At 35.0% G+C, this 15,478-nt stretch overlaps 2 protein-coding genes and 2 long non-coding RNA genes across 5 annotated transcripts; 2 read left to right on the forward strand and 2 right to left on the reverse strand.

The window, feature by feature from the left end:
- Positions 239 to 5,323, forward strand: LOC107630616 (AUGMIN subunit 8). 2 transcript variants are annotated; one of them, XM_016333816.2, is made up of 7 exons: positions 245 to 572; positions 671 to 2,167; positions 2,265 to 2,384; positions 2,877 to 2,993; positions 3,090 to 3,179; positions 3,480 to 3,587; positions 4,968 to 5,323. In XM_016333816.2, exons 2-7 carry the CDS (start codon positions 824 to 826, stop codon positions 5,031 to 5,033), a joined length of 1,845 nt encoding a protein of 614 aa, XP_016189302.1. In that variant the 5' UTR covers positions 245 to 572; positions 671 to 823; the 3' UTR covers positions 5,034 to 5,323. The 2 variants fall into 2 exon arrangements, with proteins under 2 accessions (XP_020974673.1, XP_016189302.1); XM_021119014.1 differs by lacking the exons at positions 2,877 to 2,993; positions 3,090 to 3,179; positions 3,480 to 3,587; positions 4,968 to 5,323 and adding an exon at positions 2,592 to 2,870 and having other exon boundaries at positions 239 to 572.
- LOC107630617 lies at positions 6,584 to 7,701 on the reverse strand. Its single transcript, XR_001618336.2, has 2 exons — positions 6,993 to 7,701; positions 6,584 to 6,895 (listed from the first exon to the last, which is right to left on the reverse strand). It is a non-coding gene; the product is annotated as an uncharacterized LOC107630617 (long non-coding RNA).
- Positions 9,081 to 15,242, reverse strand: LOC107630618. The gene is made up of 10 exons (XM_016333819.2): positions 14,556 to 15,242; positions 14,392 to 14,459; positions 13,527 to 13,597; positions 13,117 to 13,395; positions 12,414 to 12,577; positions 12,271 to 12,326; positions 12,102 to 12,154; positions 11,900 to 12,020; positions 11,482 to 11,579; positions 9,081 to 9,528 (listed from the first exon to the last, which is right to left on the reverse strand). The coding sequence occupies exons 1-10, from the start codon at positions 14,891 to 14,893 to the stop codon at positions 9,457 to 9,459; spliced, it is 1,320 nt and encodes a 439-aa protein (XP_016189305.1). The 5' UTR covers positions 14,894 to 15,242; the 3' UTR covers positions 9,081 to 9,456.
- On the forward strand, positions 9,535 to 11,349 carry LOC110270210. Its single transcript, XR_002359470.1, has 2 exons — positions 9,535 to 10,000; positions 10,049 to 11,349. It is a non-coding gene; the product is annotated as an uncharacterized LOC110270210 (long non-coding RNA).

Here is a 15,478-nt window from a genome sequence, read left to right on the forward strand (position 1 = left end):
TTTTCATTTGGTAGGAGAGCGTTGTAAGATTGGTAGTTTTTGTGTCGCTATCATTATTCAGCTGTCAGTAAAAAAATTACTTTCATGAAAAAGGGGTCGAGAATCGAGATAGAAAGATATAGGGAAATTTGTAGGTTTCTGAATGAACCGAACCCATTGACAGCACATACACCAATGGCCAGACCATGCTACTTCCGTGGGAGGCAAAAAAAACCGGAGTTAAAAAATTTACTTATAACGCCAATATTCCATATTCCCTTGCGCACATCTCTCTCTCGTCCTACACACCCTCTAACTCTCCGCAGTCCGCAGTCCGCAGTCCGCAGTATCCCCATTTTCCCCTCGAATTTGAAATTTTGAATCCTTTCTAATATTTGTTTTCAGTTAATCCCATAAACATAATTACATAACCCACTGCCATCTAATCTAATGTTAATAAAACGTTAAATGCACGTCAGGACAGTTTCCGGGAGTTTCTCTCACCAGTTACTCCAAATGCCGTTCTTGCGTTTATTGAGTGTGAATGTGATTGTAAAATTACTTCACAAACATATCCGACTCTCTGTAAAGACGTGGGATACGTGTTTGTTTGTTTGATTCCTTTTCCTTTTCCTTTCTTACAACTGTGCTGCATCACTTTTTATTTTTTTATTTATTTTTTCGATGGCAGATTTACTGAACAGAAAAGGATCTGCTTTCTGGATAATTCCGTGCCGTTGAATTGTGTTCCGTTGAACGGGAGAAACATGATTGGCAAGGCTGACGAATCTGGTTCACCTTCTTGAAAGGCTTAAATCAATGTGGTCTGATTGGGACAGAGTGGATGGATGTATGTGAATCAGAGCAAGGCTCAGGGAAACACAAATCTGTGCAGACCCCGAGAGCAGCCCCCTTTGTTCTGGCAGAAAAGAACAATGCACCCACCACTCGGCGCTCCAGAACAAAACAAGTTAGCTCTCGGTACAAGTCTCCTATTCCGGCTAACCCAACAGAATTTACATCTCCACATAAGTCGCCCACTCCGGTCGCCACAAGAGAAGTTAGTTCCCGGTATAGGTCACCTTCTCCGGCTCCCCCTTCTCGAAGATTCCCTTCACCAAATCCTACAAGGACAGCATTACCATCATCGTCTTCATCGTCATCATCATTACAAAAGAGAGCTCAATCGTCAGAAAGAAGGAGGCCTTCGACTCCTCCTTCACCGCCGCCACCAAGGCCTTCCACGCCGGTCCGTGACTCATCCTTAGATGTCAAGTTATCATCCGGAAGGGCGGCGGCAGGTGGCCGTTTGCCAGAAAGTCTATGGCCTTCCACAATGCGGAGCCTCAGCGTTTCTTTCAATTCAGACTCCATTTCCAGTCCTGTTAGCAAGAAGTCAAAGCCAGTAACCTCCCTGCGTCCGACATCAAATGTGGCACACAAGCAGGCTGAAGCTCTTCCCTTAATAAGGAAGCCTACACCAGAAAGAAAGAGGAGTCCTCTAAAAGGGAAAAATATCTCTAATCAGTCTGAGAATTCGAAGCCAGTGGAGATTTTGCCTTCTAAATTCATAGATCAGCATCGGTGGCCTAGTAGGATTGGCGGGAAGGTATCTTCTAGTGCCCTAAACAGGAGTGTTGATCTTGCTGTTTCTAGAAGTTTCGACACTCCAGCACCTCCAACTGTTTTATCTTCACTGAAGAGATGTTCTAGTGATGCTATTACTCTGTTTTCGCGTGTTGGAAGTGGTAATGTAAGTGGTGAGGTGTTAAGGTCACAAAAATCTCTACCTCTTACTCCGTCAGGTAAAGCAGGACCGGGGTTTACTGGAGTCAGATCTCAGTCCTTATCAGTTCCTGGATCACACTCGCATCCTGCGTTGCCTAGTAGGACCTCGGCGTTATCATGTTCTGGGTCAAGAGGAATCAGTCCATCTAGATCAAGACCATCAACTCCTCCTCCTAGAGGGGTTAGTCCATCTCGAATAAGGTCGTCTGGTTCATCCGTTCAATCCAGCAATTCAAATTCAGTGCTTACCTTCATTGCTGATTTTAGAAAAGGGAACAAGGGTGCAGCCAACGTAGAAGATGCTCACCAATTACGGCTTCTATACAACAGATACTTGCAATGGAGATTTACCAATGCAAGAGCCGAGGCTGCACTTTACATCCAAAATGCAATTGTAGAGGTGTTACCTACTATCTTTAACAAATTTGGTAGCATACTCTTTTTGAAGTAATTCTACTGCTATGGACATGACTGCATACTCTTTTTCATTGGTGCAGAGAACACTGTATGATGTATGGAGAACTACTCTCTCACTGTTGGAGTCTGTTATCAGGAACAGGATTGATCTTCAGCAGCGGAAGCTTGAGCTTAAGCTGAATTCTATTTTGAATGATGAAGTAATGATTTTTTCTTGACAGATGTTGTTGGTATAACAAATTGAATAAAAAAAATAATTGCAACAAAAAATTCTGCTCTTTTTTTTATTTAATTTACTTTTTTCAACTTGGAGCATATATAAGGTACATGGTTAGAAGAATTTTGGTTCTGGAGGGGGCTAAGATTTTGGTAGTACAATGTTGATGGTTTTCAATTTTCCTTGCTAGAAATGTGAAATGTTATCGTCTTTCGTCTTTCCTTATTTGTTTAAGGATAAAGTACTATTTTGGTCTCCAATGTTTGAGCCAAATTCTAATTTGGTCACTAACATTTTAAACATCGTATTTCTATATATTGAGGACTAATATAGGACGTTTGAAACGTTGGAAACCGAATTAGAATTTGACCCAATTGTTGGGGATCAAAATAATACTTTACACTTTGATTAAATTTAAGTTTCTACATTTTGAGACACACCTTCAAATCTTGGCCTTTTGAAATGACTGAGGCAGATGAACTTCCTTGATGATTGGGCTGTATTTGAAAGAGATCACGGCGACACTTTATCTGGTGCTGTACAAGATTTTAAGGCAAGCACTCTTTGTCTACCGGTAGCTGGAGGAGCAAAGGTATGTATGATGGCAAGCTCTTGTTTTCATTTGATTATGAATGACCTTTATGGGGAGATAGGCACCGACTTCATTACTATGGTTTCTGTTTTAAAGGTCGATATAGAGCATTTGAAAGCTGCTATCGGTCAAGCTGTTGATGTTATGCAAGCAATGGGATCTACAATCTGCTCATCACTTTTACGGGTGAGTTAATTGTTCTATGAGTTCTATTGGACTGGTACAGATATCAACATCAATGTTAAGATTTCTGACGATATGCTTTATCATCAATTTATGTTCTATTTTGTAGGCCGAATTGCATTTGCTATCTTTATTTTTCTGTTTTTTTCATTGTTCTTTTTATCTTTTATTCTTCCCTTCCAAATATATAAATTTAAAATCTGTAATTCAGTATGAAAGGACCTTACTACCAATTTATTTATCTCTGTTCTATAAAATGGTCTAGTCTAGTTGCTGAGGCCACGTTATTTTTGTGTGTGATAGGTGGAGGGCATGAATAATTTAATTTCCGAGGTTGCAATTGTAGCAGCCAAGGAGAAAGCTTTGCTTGATGAGTGTGAATTACTACTGGCTTCGGTAGCAGCTATTCAGGTGAGAGTTATGATTCATTGCCCTAGAACATGAATTGTGTACAACGAATCTCTCAAGGAAGGTTTCGTTGCTCTTCACAACTATTTGTCTCTTTTCTTCATTGGGTGCTTAGCTATTTATCTAAATACCTTTCTTTTTGTGTATGATTATGGGTTTTTTTTATTTGGTTAAGGATAGCGACACTGGGATTATCGAAACTTAAATGTCATAAAACTGCTTCTGAGCATCAGAATTTTTTCTGGTGTTTTTGTTGAAATTTCGCAAGATATAAATTGAATTTGTGGAAGTTTAGGAGAAAATACTGCACATATGGTTTAGTGTTATCAAAATTCAAAATACAATGTTAGGATATAATACTTTCTTTTATTCTTTTAAGTAGCTTATATGATATTGCTAGTATATCATTTCGTTTCACTCTAAAATCAATGGTGCACAGTTATCATCTGTAACATAATATCTTACTACAACAATAACAAAGCCTTGTTTCATTAGGTGTGGTCGGCTACATGGATCAAATGATGTCATTGAGCTCTATAATGTATCATGTCTATAAAGATACCGTTTACATGTAAATCTCGTTTGACCACTTCATGAATGGTTTTCCTAGGTTTTTCTCTGCCTTTCACCCCTTGTTCATCTTCCATCTCATCCACCCTCCTAACTGGCTGCTCTGTCGGTCTTTTTTCTCACATGTCAAAACCATCTGAGACGCGATTCTACCATCTTTTCCATAATATGTGCTACTCCAACTCTCTCTCTCTCTCGTATATCTTCATTATTTATTCTATCCAATCGCGTATGACCACTCATCTATCTCAACATCTTCATCTCTACTACACTTAACTTATGTTCGTGCTCCTGTTTGGCCGTTCAACATTTTGTCCGGGTTTGGAACCGGGTTATGTACTGCAAGTGTAGGATAGGCGGAGTTAACATAATATCTTACTATGGAAACATTATTCCTATGGATTATAAACCTTTTTTTTTCATCATGTTTAGTTGAAAATTCACAGAAGCATGATGTGTTCTTCAAGTTTGACTCCAAATGTTTGCTGTTAAGAATTTGTTATGGTTCCCATTTGACATTTGACATTGGATAAAGTTTATAAGGATAATAAAGTGCATACAGAAGCTGGTTATTCTATATTAATTTCTGTTTTGGAATCTTATGTAATATCTTATGAGTTTCGTATTGAGCAAATGGGTACTAGATTATGATACTTAAGAGATACACATCTTTGCATTATTTGAACCATATTTATCACACTTAAGGAAATATACATCATTACCGTTCTTAGTTTTCAATTGACTGTTAATGATGCTTGCGCCACAACGATCATTGTACATATGTTTGTTTCTAATTATTTTTGGCAAAAGCAGGTAGAAGAAAGTAGTGTCCGAACGCATCTCATGCAGATCAAGCTAGCTTTGGAGATGAGCAAATAGGCGGAACTTTAAACTCAGCAAAACTACTAAGCTAACTTGCTTCTTGAGGTTTCAGACAAAAGCATTTTAATGTCTTCCAGGTTCTTCGCCATTGTAAATTTTCAAATATTCCTTTTTTTAAAAAAAAAATTATTTTCTATCTCACCTAATTATATATTGGAATTGATATTGTTTGATTACATATTATTGCTTCTTCTTCCTCAATACTAGTGGGTGGGGGCTTCCTCTTGTAATTTTTATTTAAAAAAGGAATTGTAACAAAAATATTGATACACGTCCGATTTTTCATTTTGCTTATGTTGCAAGTGGAGAATAAGTAAATAACTCCAAAGTAATCAGTGAGAAGTGAGAACCGTACTTGAAAGGGGAAAGGATTTGTTGGTCTCACGAGTGTGGGGGACACTTTTTCTTTAAAATTTTTTAAGAGTAATAAAACAAGTATATTTTAAAAAAAAATTTGTGGACTTGTTTTTAACATGATTTTGAAAAGAATCGGCTGGTCGATCTAGGTGAATTCCTAATTAGCATAGTTGTCAGAACCGAATTAGTGATTGAATCGGTCAAGTTATTAGGTCACTGAATCACTGGTTCAATTGGTGGGTCATATATTGAATTGGTTAATTCGATTTCACGTAAATAAAAAATATAAAATAGTCAAAAATTTAAAATTAAAATTTGAAATATACATATTTACTAATATTTTAATATGTAAATATTTAAAAATTTTTAAAATTGCACTAGATTTCAATATAGAATATTAAAAACACAATTTGTATTGAAGAAACAATTTGCCTAATGGATAGAAGGCAAGGTAATAAGATTCATGTGGAAGGTTTGAATCCTTGATGACAATCAAATTGTCATGTGATAACCATTTTATTGGCTAGCTGTAATTAATTTTAAAGAAAAGTTTTTTTAAGTACCATTCTAGCTTGAGTCTATTATATATTTATGTTTTTAGCTCCAATCTTTTATATAATTACTATTTTAACCCTAAGTTTCTATTTTCTCACTTTTTAAGAGTTACTTTTGTTATTTATATTTTTTATCCACTCTTTATCCTTATTTTCATATTTAACCCTAAAATTATATCATACATGTTTTCTAGAGCTAATGTCTTGTTTTGATGAATCTTTTAGTGTCTTTTCTTCAAATCTTCAAATTTTTCATCTTTTAATTTTCCTTAACTTCACTTTTATCAATCTTTTGCTTATTTATAAGTTTTATAAAATTATAATTTTACCACAAAATCTTCTTTAAGTTTATTCTTTTATTATTCATATTTTTTGCCCACTTTTACTTTAAGTTACATTTTAACCCTCTTTATAGACCTTATGTTTTATCTATGACTTCTTTAGGTTTCTTAATCACTTTTCTCTTAATCTTTTTACATCACTTCTTTAATCATCCTTTCATGAATTATGTTCTTATCTTCTCCCTTTTACAAAATTGTGTTTTGACCCCAAGCTCATATATCAATTCCGTCACTATCATCATCATATACATCCAACATAAATTCATCATAAACATTATTAACACACTATAAGACATTTAGCAAACATTCAAACATCATAACCATCATCTTTCATCAAATCATCATACAAACATTATCAAGCAACAATATGAACATATAAACATAACAAAGAGATTTCTAACTACACCTAACCCTTACCTCTTCTTTAATTTACTTCTTAATCCTCTTTAGCATAAGAAATCACTTAAACAACAACACATTAATTAATAGAAAAATAGGCCTCATGGCCGAACCAACTAGAAAGGAAAAGGGGAGTGATTTGTCACTCTATTGAGCTTGATTTTTGGCTAGTTTGGAAGTTCTCCTTAAAGCTCCTAAGAAAAATATTCTAATCAAGGAAAGGAACAACAAAACTCCCTTAAGAAACTCGTCCATATTGAAAAAGGTTTTGAGGAAAAGAAATTTAAGAGATTTTCTTCACTCACCTGTTGATGATTTCAAGAGGTAAATGAAGAAGAAGATGAAGAGGATGAGGTTGGTTCTTGAAAGATTGAGAAGTGGAGGTGTTTGCTCTTGAAACTTGATGAAGAAAATGGTAGAAAACAAGCTTGGTTTGATGGTTCTTGATCTCTCTCACTCTCGGCCTCCTCTAGCTCTCTTCCTTTCTATTTGGTTTTTCTCTCTTCCTTAACTTGGTTTAGTGGAAAGAAATAAAATTTGATAAAGGAAGGGGAAGGAAACCCAGTTGGAAAAGAGAGAGTTAAGCAATTGATTTCATGCTCTTTGTAAATCTTTCTTTCTTACTTCTAACTATATGAAATTTTGATGATTAATGGGAAAAGGGAGAGGAATCCACAGTTATGAGAGGAGAAGAATGTTAATTACATGTGTAAATATGTAGCTTCCTAGTAGCTTCCTTAACTTTGTCATAATCACCACTTAATCATCATATTTACCATGTGATTTAATTGAGAGAGAGGGAGAGGATCCGGTTTCTTCAAGAGAGAAGAGTGAGGGATGTGATGCCAATTTTAGTTAATTTCTCACTAGATCTCTTGGTTTCTAATTCTTATCTAACAATGGTAACAAATAACAAAAATTAGCATGTGATTTATTTGAGAAAGAGAGGGGGAGGAACCGGTTCTTTAAAGAGAAGAAAGAGTGAGAGATTACTTAATGAAATCTTGATAAAAACATGCTTAAATTTGGCAACTTTCTAACACTTTCCTAACCTTTATCTTAATCCTTACTAATACTCGTATTTAACATGTGACTTTAGAGGAAGAGAGAGGAAAGTTCAACCTCCTAGAGAGAGACAGAGGGGTGAAGGTGATTTTGATCATGTGGTTAAGTATTTAGATTTAATCATGATCACTTTAGGTTAATTAACCACATAATAGAATAATATGTGGTGGAGAACAAAATGAGTATATAAAGAGTAAAATATATGGTGGAGATTTATTCTTGAAGAATAAATACCAAAAGTGGTAATTATATAATCACTAGTTTTACTATAACAAAGAAAATAGAAAAAACAGAGAAATATACCAGTAAGGGTATTTTCAAAAAAAATTATTATCTTAGTTCTAAAATATTTTTAAAGTATTTTGACGCAGTTAAACTATTCAAAAAGTCCTAATACAGTTTTTTATCGGATGAATATAGATTCCGTAGATAAAAGTAATCATTAATAGCTGCTATTTTGTCTTATTAAGAAAATTTTATTTTATAAGTAAATATTTTTTTATACATGTTATATTAGTAGAAGAACTAAATTAAATCTAATCGACTAGTTTGAGACATTATGTCACGTTGACATTTAACCGTCCATATCTACACCGTATTAATGACAACTGAGTTAGAAACAAACGAAGATTCATCAAAGTAAATTTCAAAAATTTATCTAGACATTTATGAAAGTAAGAGAGTATTTTAATTCGCGACAGAAATTTTAAGAATTATTTTAAATATTATTTTAGTTATTAAATTTAATTATTCTATCGTTACTTATATTTTTACTAAATTTATGATTAAGTCTATTTTTTTTTTCTTTTCAATTAATTCCTTACGCTGTTTTTAATTTTGTAATTAGGTCTTTTTGGTATTAAAAATATTCAAAGTAACAGAATATTTTTTCCGAAAATATGTAGTCAAAGATCTAATTTAGTTCTTAATTGTGAATATCTTTAATTTGCAAAAAATATTCCATTAATTCTAACATTTTTACACTAGTAAAGGCCTAATTACAAAATTAAAAACAATACCGAAATGCAATTGAAAAAAAAAATATAAAGACCTAATTACAAATTCGATAAAATTAAAAAGTTGAAGAGAGTAATTAAATCCAATAATTAATTCTCAAAACACACAACACGAATATTAAAAAATTAACAGTCTTTTTTTTTGTATTTTTCCTGAATTTGAATCAACTATATTTTTTCCTCCAAAAATGTTAGTCCCTAATATTCAGAAATGAGATTAAAATTTATTTCCAACGTTGAGAATAAAACAAATCAAATTAAATATTAAAAATAATTTAAAAAATTTAACAAGATTAAAAACAAAAAGCATAATATAACAAATTTTATCATTCCCGTGCAAACTGGTTGATCATAAAAAATTTGGATTTTATGCTACATGATGTTATTAGTCAATTATTTTCCCCTACTACCTTGGCTAAAGGTGCTCTTAAATGAAGGCCAACAGCTTTTCCAACTACCTTAAAAGTTAAAACCCTCCACACACCAAAAAAAAAAGGGAAAAAGACTACAATAGTACAATACAATGTACAAACCATCGTTTTCTTCTCTCTCTTTTTTCTACCCCGGTTTTTTTCCTTGGTATACAAATTATCTTCATCAGTTTCGATGTAAGACGGCCGGGGGAAAAACATCAGACGACAACAATTGCTGACAACATTGATTTCATTGACAACAAACTTACCAAAGACTAAAGACGGAAGTTATCTATCATATGGTAAACAACATCAGCACCATCAGAATTTAGCCAGTACGTTTTCACCTGAAAGAAAGGCGTAGAAACATGGTGCAACATCATATAAACTTGTCAAGTCTCTCTCACAACCGTACCAATACATATACGATTCAGGGTGCATTCAATACAGCTTTTTTGGCTGAAATTTTCAGTTTAGCTATATTTGTATTAATAAGATTTATAATGGGCACTCATTAAGGTTACAAAGTAGAAGTTTTGTATGGAGAACAAAAGAGATTCATGTTTCCAATGCATTAACTAAATCAAAAGGTTGAACATTTTGTTTTTCCTTAGTAAAGAGCTGTCATTAGCAGAATTCTTGTATAAAGTAATCAAAATTCCAAATGAATCAATTTCCAACTTTTTGGGAAAAGCTAAACAGAGTAGTTTCTAATTACAAATCAATCTACCGCTTTTTTTTTCAACTTATAAAGAAATCAAGTTTCGAATTATTAAAATAAATCTGTTTCATAAATTCCAATATGCAAGCCAAAGGTAAGTTTAACCAAATATGAATAAAGGTAATGCAAAATCACAAACAAAGAAGAGGACTTAGACATATCAACTGAACATATGGCATCAATCTCTGACCCAAAAAAAAGGCTGAATAGATGTATTTGCTTGGCGCAAGCAACATTTTGAAGTGCACAACTTTTCTTACATGCATAACACCAGGATCATGAAAGCACGGCTGAAAATTGAAGTCAAAGGACTCTATTTTTTCATAGGATACCTCCTCCTTTTGTACTCCATCGTTTTATACTAAAAAAAAGAATTAGTTTTGACTAATTGAAAACAAATATCAGGCTAAACAACAAGAAATACATCAATTACCATAACAGTGCAGGCTTGGGGGGAGAGGATGGAGAAGCTAATGCCAAACAGGATAAGAAAGTTGTGGAAGATAAGGTGTTATAAAACCATTTCATCGAGGGGATAACAAAAACAGTGTGTCCGAGAAATAGTGGGTTCAGAAATTTCATTCACTCTGCTGGCCTGGAAGAGTAGGATAAGGGAAGAGAGAATCTTCAGAATTTGGGAAGCGAGGCCTATATGTAGTGTACGAGAGGGGCATGCAGGAAGGAATTCAATTGAGAGTTGGTACACTGGGAGAGAATCGAGCTAATTGAAAGCTAAAGCTTTTTCCTTTTTGGGCATTGTTTTTGTAAATTCCTTCAAGTAGCCACTACTGTTATTACCTTGATATCAAGTCTGCATTCAGTAATACAGGATTTTGTTTCCTTCATATTCTCAGGATTCCAGTTTCTATAAACTCAAAACAGGATTCCTCCAAGGAACATTGGGACCCTAAAGCTCCTGATCTTCAAAAGAAGCAGGAAACGATGAAGGAGGATAGAAACGTTGAGGAGGAAAAAGAGAATAAAGATTTCGAGGAGGATGAAGATGTTGAAGTCAAGGTGGTGGTGACTATGACAGTGTCCAGACATCAGATCTTGTTCAGAACTAGAGGATGATCAAAAGAAAAAAAAAACAAATATATTCGATGGGAGGAAACAAATAATGTGCCATTGTAGGTGACCGACTGGAGGTGAAGGCAGAAAAATGAGTCGAAAGCCAATGAAATTTATTCAGAACTTGATGAAGTTGAAGGAGCAAGATAAAGAACCCTAAAGAAGCACAAAGGGTTGATGATGAGGTGGAATATAAGAAAGATGGTATTGGTGCTAAATGAGGAGCAAGGCAGACAATAGCCAGTGAAGAACAGAGGTCTAGCAAGGATTAGACAGGAGATAAATATTTAAGGTTTATTCAGAAATGATTTAGTGTGTTTTACAAGAGTACTTTGTCTTCAGATAATATCTTAAATTATTTTCTTTTTCACATCAACTGCTATGTTTATCTATATATTGGAGTCTTAAACATTGAATGAAGAATCATCTCATAATACAGCCTGAAATCAGATAACATGATAGCATCATGAAAGATTTCTGAGAAACTTTTTAAGGATATCTAGTTTACCTGGATTGTACTGTGAGCAACATAACGCTGCTTACTCTCCTTAAAGCTAACATCCACACGCTCCCATGGTACCTGATTGAGACCCCTTATCATCACCTCTACAATGTGGTCGAATAAAGATATTAGAAAAATATATATTTAAAATTACCCTAACAATCAAAATAGAGCTACAGCTAGCTTATTGAATTGCATTTGCACCTAGTATAACTATATTCATTTGATTTGTATAATTGGTGCAACCAAATTGAATATAGCTGAGGAAAATATTTATAGAATATAAATAATAAAATACAAATCAAATTGTATGTAATGAATATGTTGATTACAATAAGTTCGGAATTCAGATATCCTCAAAATTTGAAATAGAAGTTCTTGTGACTCCCATATATATAGAATTTACAAACAATAAGGGAAGAACCTTCTAAGTCAACTGCTTGGGCTCCAACATAAGAAGATGCTTTATTGCGACTGTCATTTGCATTCTCCCCTTCAACGTAAACAATGTGTGGATATTTCTCATCAATTACAAGAAGATTCGACTTGCACAAAAGAAGAAGCAGAATTCAGCCTCTGATAGACATGTAAAGCAACGAGATAGAAAATTATCAGAAAATCTATACCTTTGGAAGTTCATGTTGACGACGAATTGATGAAGTACGCCATCCAACCATATCTTCAGACTAAGTCAAGAAATTTTACGAGTTCCATAATATTTCTCTAATCTCTATCTATCAGCACCATTAGGTGAATCTATGGTTTCAGCAAAATTACTAAATTTAAAGTGGATACGATCATAGTTTGCATTTGCATATGCTACCCGACGCTTAAATGCACGTAAAGCTGACCTACACACCATCACAAACGGTCAAATGAGCAAATAGTACAGAAATTAAAATCGGTATCAGATAAGCTCCTGACAAATTAATACCGACATAAATTTTAAATCGTCAGTGTCATCAACCATTCGTAGAAGCAGAGGGGGCTTTCCATCATCATTGTCCATGAGGAAGAGATGCTTCCCAGATCTCCCAGCAACTAAATGTGCAGTTTGGGATGCCCTTCTCTCAAGAAAAGGAAGACCACAAAGGAATGGAAGCTGAAAGAGAGAGAGAGGGGGGGGAGAGAGAGAGAGAAGGAAATATAATACTGGAATTACAGTATTTGCGCTTCCATGTTCAATACAGAAACAATTAGCATGAACAACAAAACAAGTAAACCACAAACAAATTGAGCCCATCATACATCCAACTTTTGAGCATGTCTTAGAGTAGCCATATTTCATATTCTTATATCTCCTTTGAGGATACGTAATTTATGTCTGTGTATATATATAGAGAAGTGTCTTTAGAAAGCTTCTTAGAAACTGACCACCAGAAGTTCCAGACACGAAGAGATAAAACAATCCTCGGATAATATCTAAAACCCCATGCATGCAGTGGATTCATGGAAACAAAAAGGAATTAAAATCAATTGTTACACCCAGTGCACTGCACTTGCAGTCAAAGAGCAATGCCTTCCATTTGAACTTTCCTTCTAACAAAACTAAAATGCAAACAGATGAATGTCAAGGGAGACAAGCAAAAAACTGACAAAGAGATATAGTTACGTGGCACACACCATAGGAATGTAACCAACCTGTTTATTTCCTCGTGAACCAAGATGTGGTGTTGCAAATGTAATGAAGTTCACTGGCTCCAAACCAGCAATTTTGTTTTCAGAACCAGGTTCAAGGCATGGCTTCAAATATTCTGTCTTCTCGTCAACTATGCTGTTTCTACTTGTCCCAACAGGTCCCAATTTTGAAGAATAATCATAAAGCCTTCCAATAGCATATCTTGCCACCAAGCCTCCAAGAGAATGTGCCACAAAGGATATCTTTTGCACCTGTGGCCAACGTCTAATAACACATAGAACCTGCATAAATATGAGTGAAAATTGAAAAATCAGACGTGAATGGCTCGTTGCAAAGTCAACACCGAAGATAAATCATGAGACTAAGACATTCACCAGAAAACCAATCATAAATTATGTTATTACCAAAGTACCTCTTCGGCTAGCCTCTCACCCATTGTATCAACACCATCAAATGTCAATCTTGAAGAATTGCATTCACTGCCTGTGTCGACAAGATATTTAGTAAAACACAATTAATGATGATCCTTGCAAAAAAAATCAGGAAATAATTAAGAGCAAAGGATGATAGACTTGGCAATGTGAGGAGAAGAATAAGAACAATTTAAAGTAGGATGATTCAACATTTGAGAATCTGAAAGCATATAAAACAGCCCAATAAATTCTTGCAATCATCAGTACCCTTTTCCCCCTTTCTTATTTATAACATTAACTCTTAAAATTAATGCTACTAAAAAAATTCAAAATGTGAACCATAACAACATCCACACCAGCTAATTTCTTAAAGATCAGAATGTTAATAAGAAAAATAACATTCCAGGTTCCAGTAACACGTAATGTTTTCCATGTGCCACTAAATTGTCAAGATGTTCTGACGGACTCGAAAAAAAAACATATTTGGAAAAAGATCCTCTACACTGAGGAGATTGGTAAAGTAAGAAAGTAATTAAGTGAGGGTTAATCCACATTGAATTTGTAATTTTCATCATGTATGAGTCCCACTATCTTGATCGACTTCACCGACTTCCTCAATCTAGAAGAACTTAATCCACCAGATTTACTGACGTAGTTCAGATATTTTGGATTTAGTTAAGATAACACTAGAAAGCTACCATGTATAAGGATGGCATTTCACTTGTATCTTTACCAATTTCTCATTTTAGCAAATTTTCTCGTTTCCATTTTTCTCTTAGGTATTTATTTTTCTATCACGTATGGTTCTCATCACAGTAAAGTTGAACATTATAGGAAAGGTGAAATAGTAATTTTAAAGCTTACGGTGTACAATAACTTTATCAGGAAGTTTCTTCACAAACTGCTCCGCAGCATATCTCCAATCTGCAGCACTGAAATACCAAGCGCAAATCAACACAGTTAACCCACTAAACCAAAATCCTCATACGAAGCAAAGTCCAATAATATTCATGATACTGAAGCCTTACCTTCCAATTATACCATTGACCATAATAACAAGGTGACTGGGAACCTGCTTGGCGACAGAGCCAGACGCAGCGACAAATAGGTCCTCGCCACTACTGTCGGCCTCTACCCTGAGTCGGGGGTTCTTGAAGCTGAAGCAACCGCGGCCCATCCAGCGGAGCGCTTCCATTTGAACGGTATTGAGGGAAAGGTTGGGCCCCGCAGAGACGGCGGGTCTCAATCGAGATGGCGGATGGAAGAGGCAGCAGGATTCGCCGGCGCTGAAACGGTTAAGAGTCGGGTTGCGGGCAGGCACGACGGGTTTGGGTCCGAGCACAGAGCTGGAATCGGAGGCGAGCATGAAAGAGCGCTTTGTTGGAAAGAAGAATGGAATTGGGGTGAATGGAATTCACTTGCTGTGGCTTGAGAGGTCGAAGGGACTGCGACCGTGATCGGTGATTCGCGATGCTTGATGTGTGATGCGTGATGTTTGAACAGTAATCTGGTACTGGCAGTCAGAATCTTATTCAGTCCACTTCGGCCTTGGAGCGACTTGGTTGGTCAATGCCACTCCACGTCAAAGTAAGAAAATTTCAACAAAATATTTTGTGGAAATATCTTACTTCATCATTTCTCTCAATCAAATCAAATTTCAGGACGCTGGTTTAGTGAAGTGCCAACGAAGTTCTTCCTCCCTTGACAATTTGTTTGGATAGACGATGAAACATGGAAGAAAATGAGAGAAAAAAAAAATAAAAAGAAAAAATATAAAAAAATATTTTTTTATGTATTNTTGTCGCGTTAAGCAGCAAGCTCTAAAACATCAGCAAATTCTCCTACTAGTTCAGTAAATTTTAATTAAATTCGCCCAACTATATAATCTGTGATTCTCTACTCTCATTTTACTCGAGTTAAAAAAAATTTTTCTACTCTCCTCTAAAATTTT

Source organism: Arachis ipaensis, chromosome B03 (assembly GCF_000816755.2).
Source record: "Arachis ipaensis cultivar K30076 chromosome B03, Araip1.1, whole genome shotgun sequence".
Taxonomy (NCBI): Eukaryota; Viridiplantae; Streptophyta; class Magnoliopsida; order Fabales; family Fabaceae; genus Arachis; species Arachis ipaensis.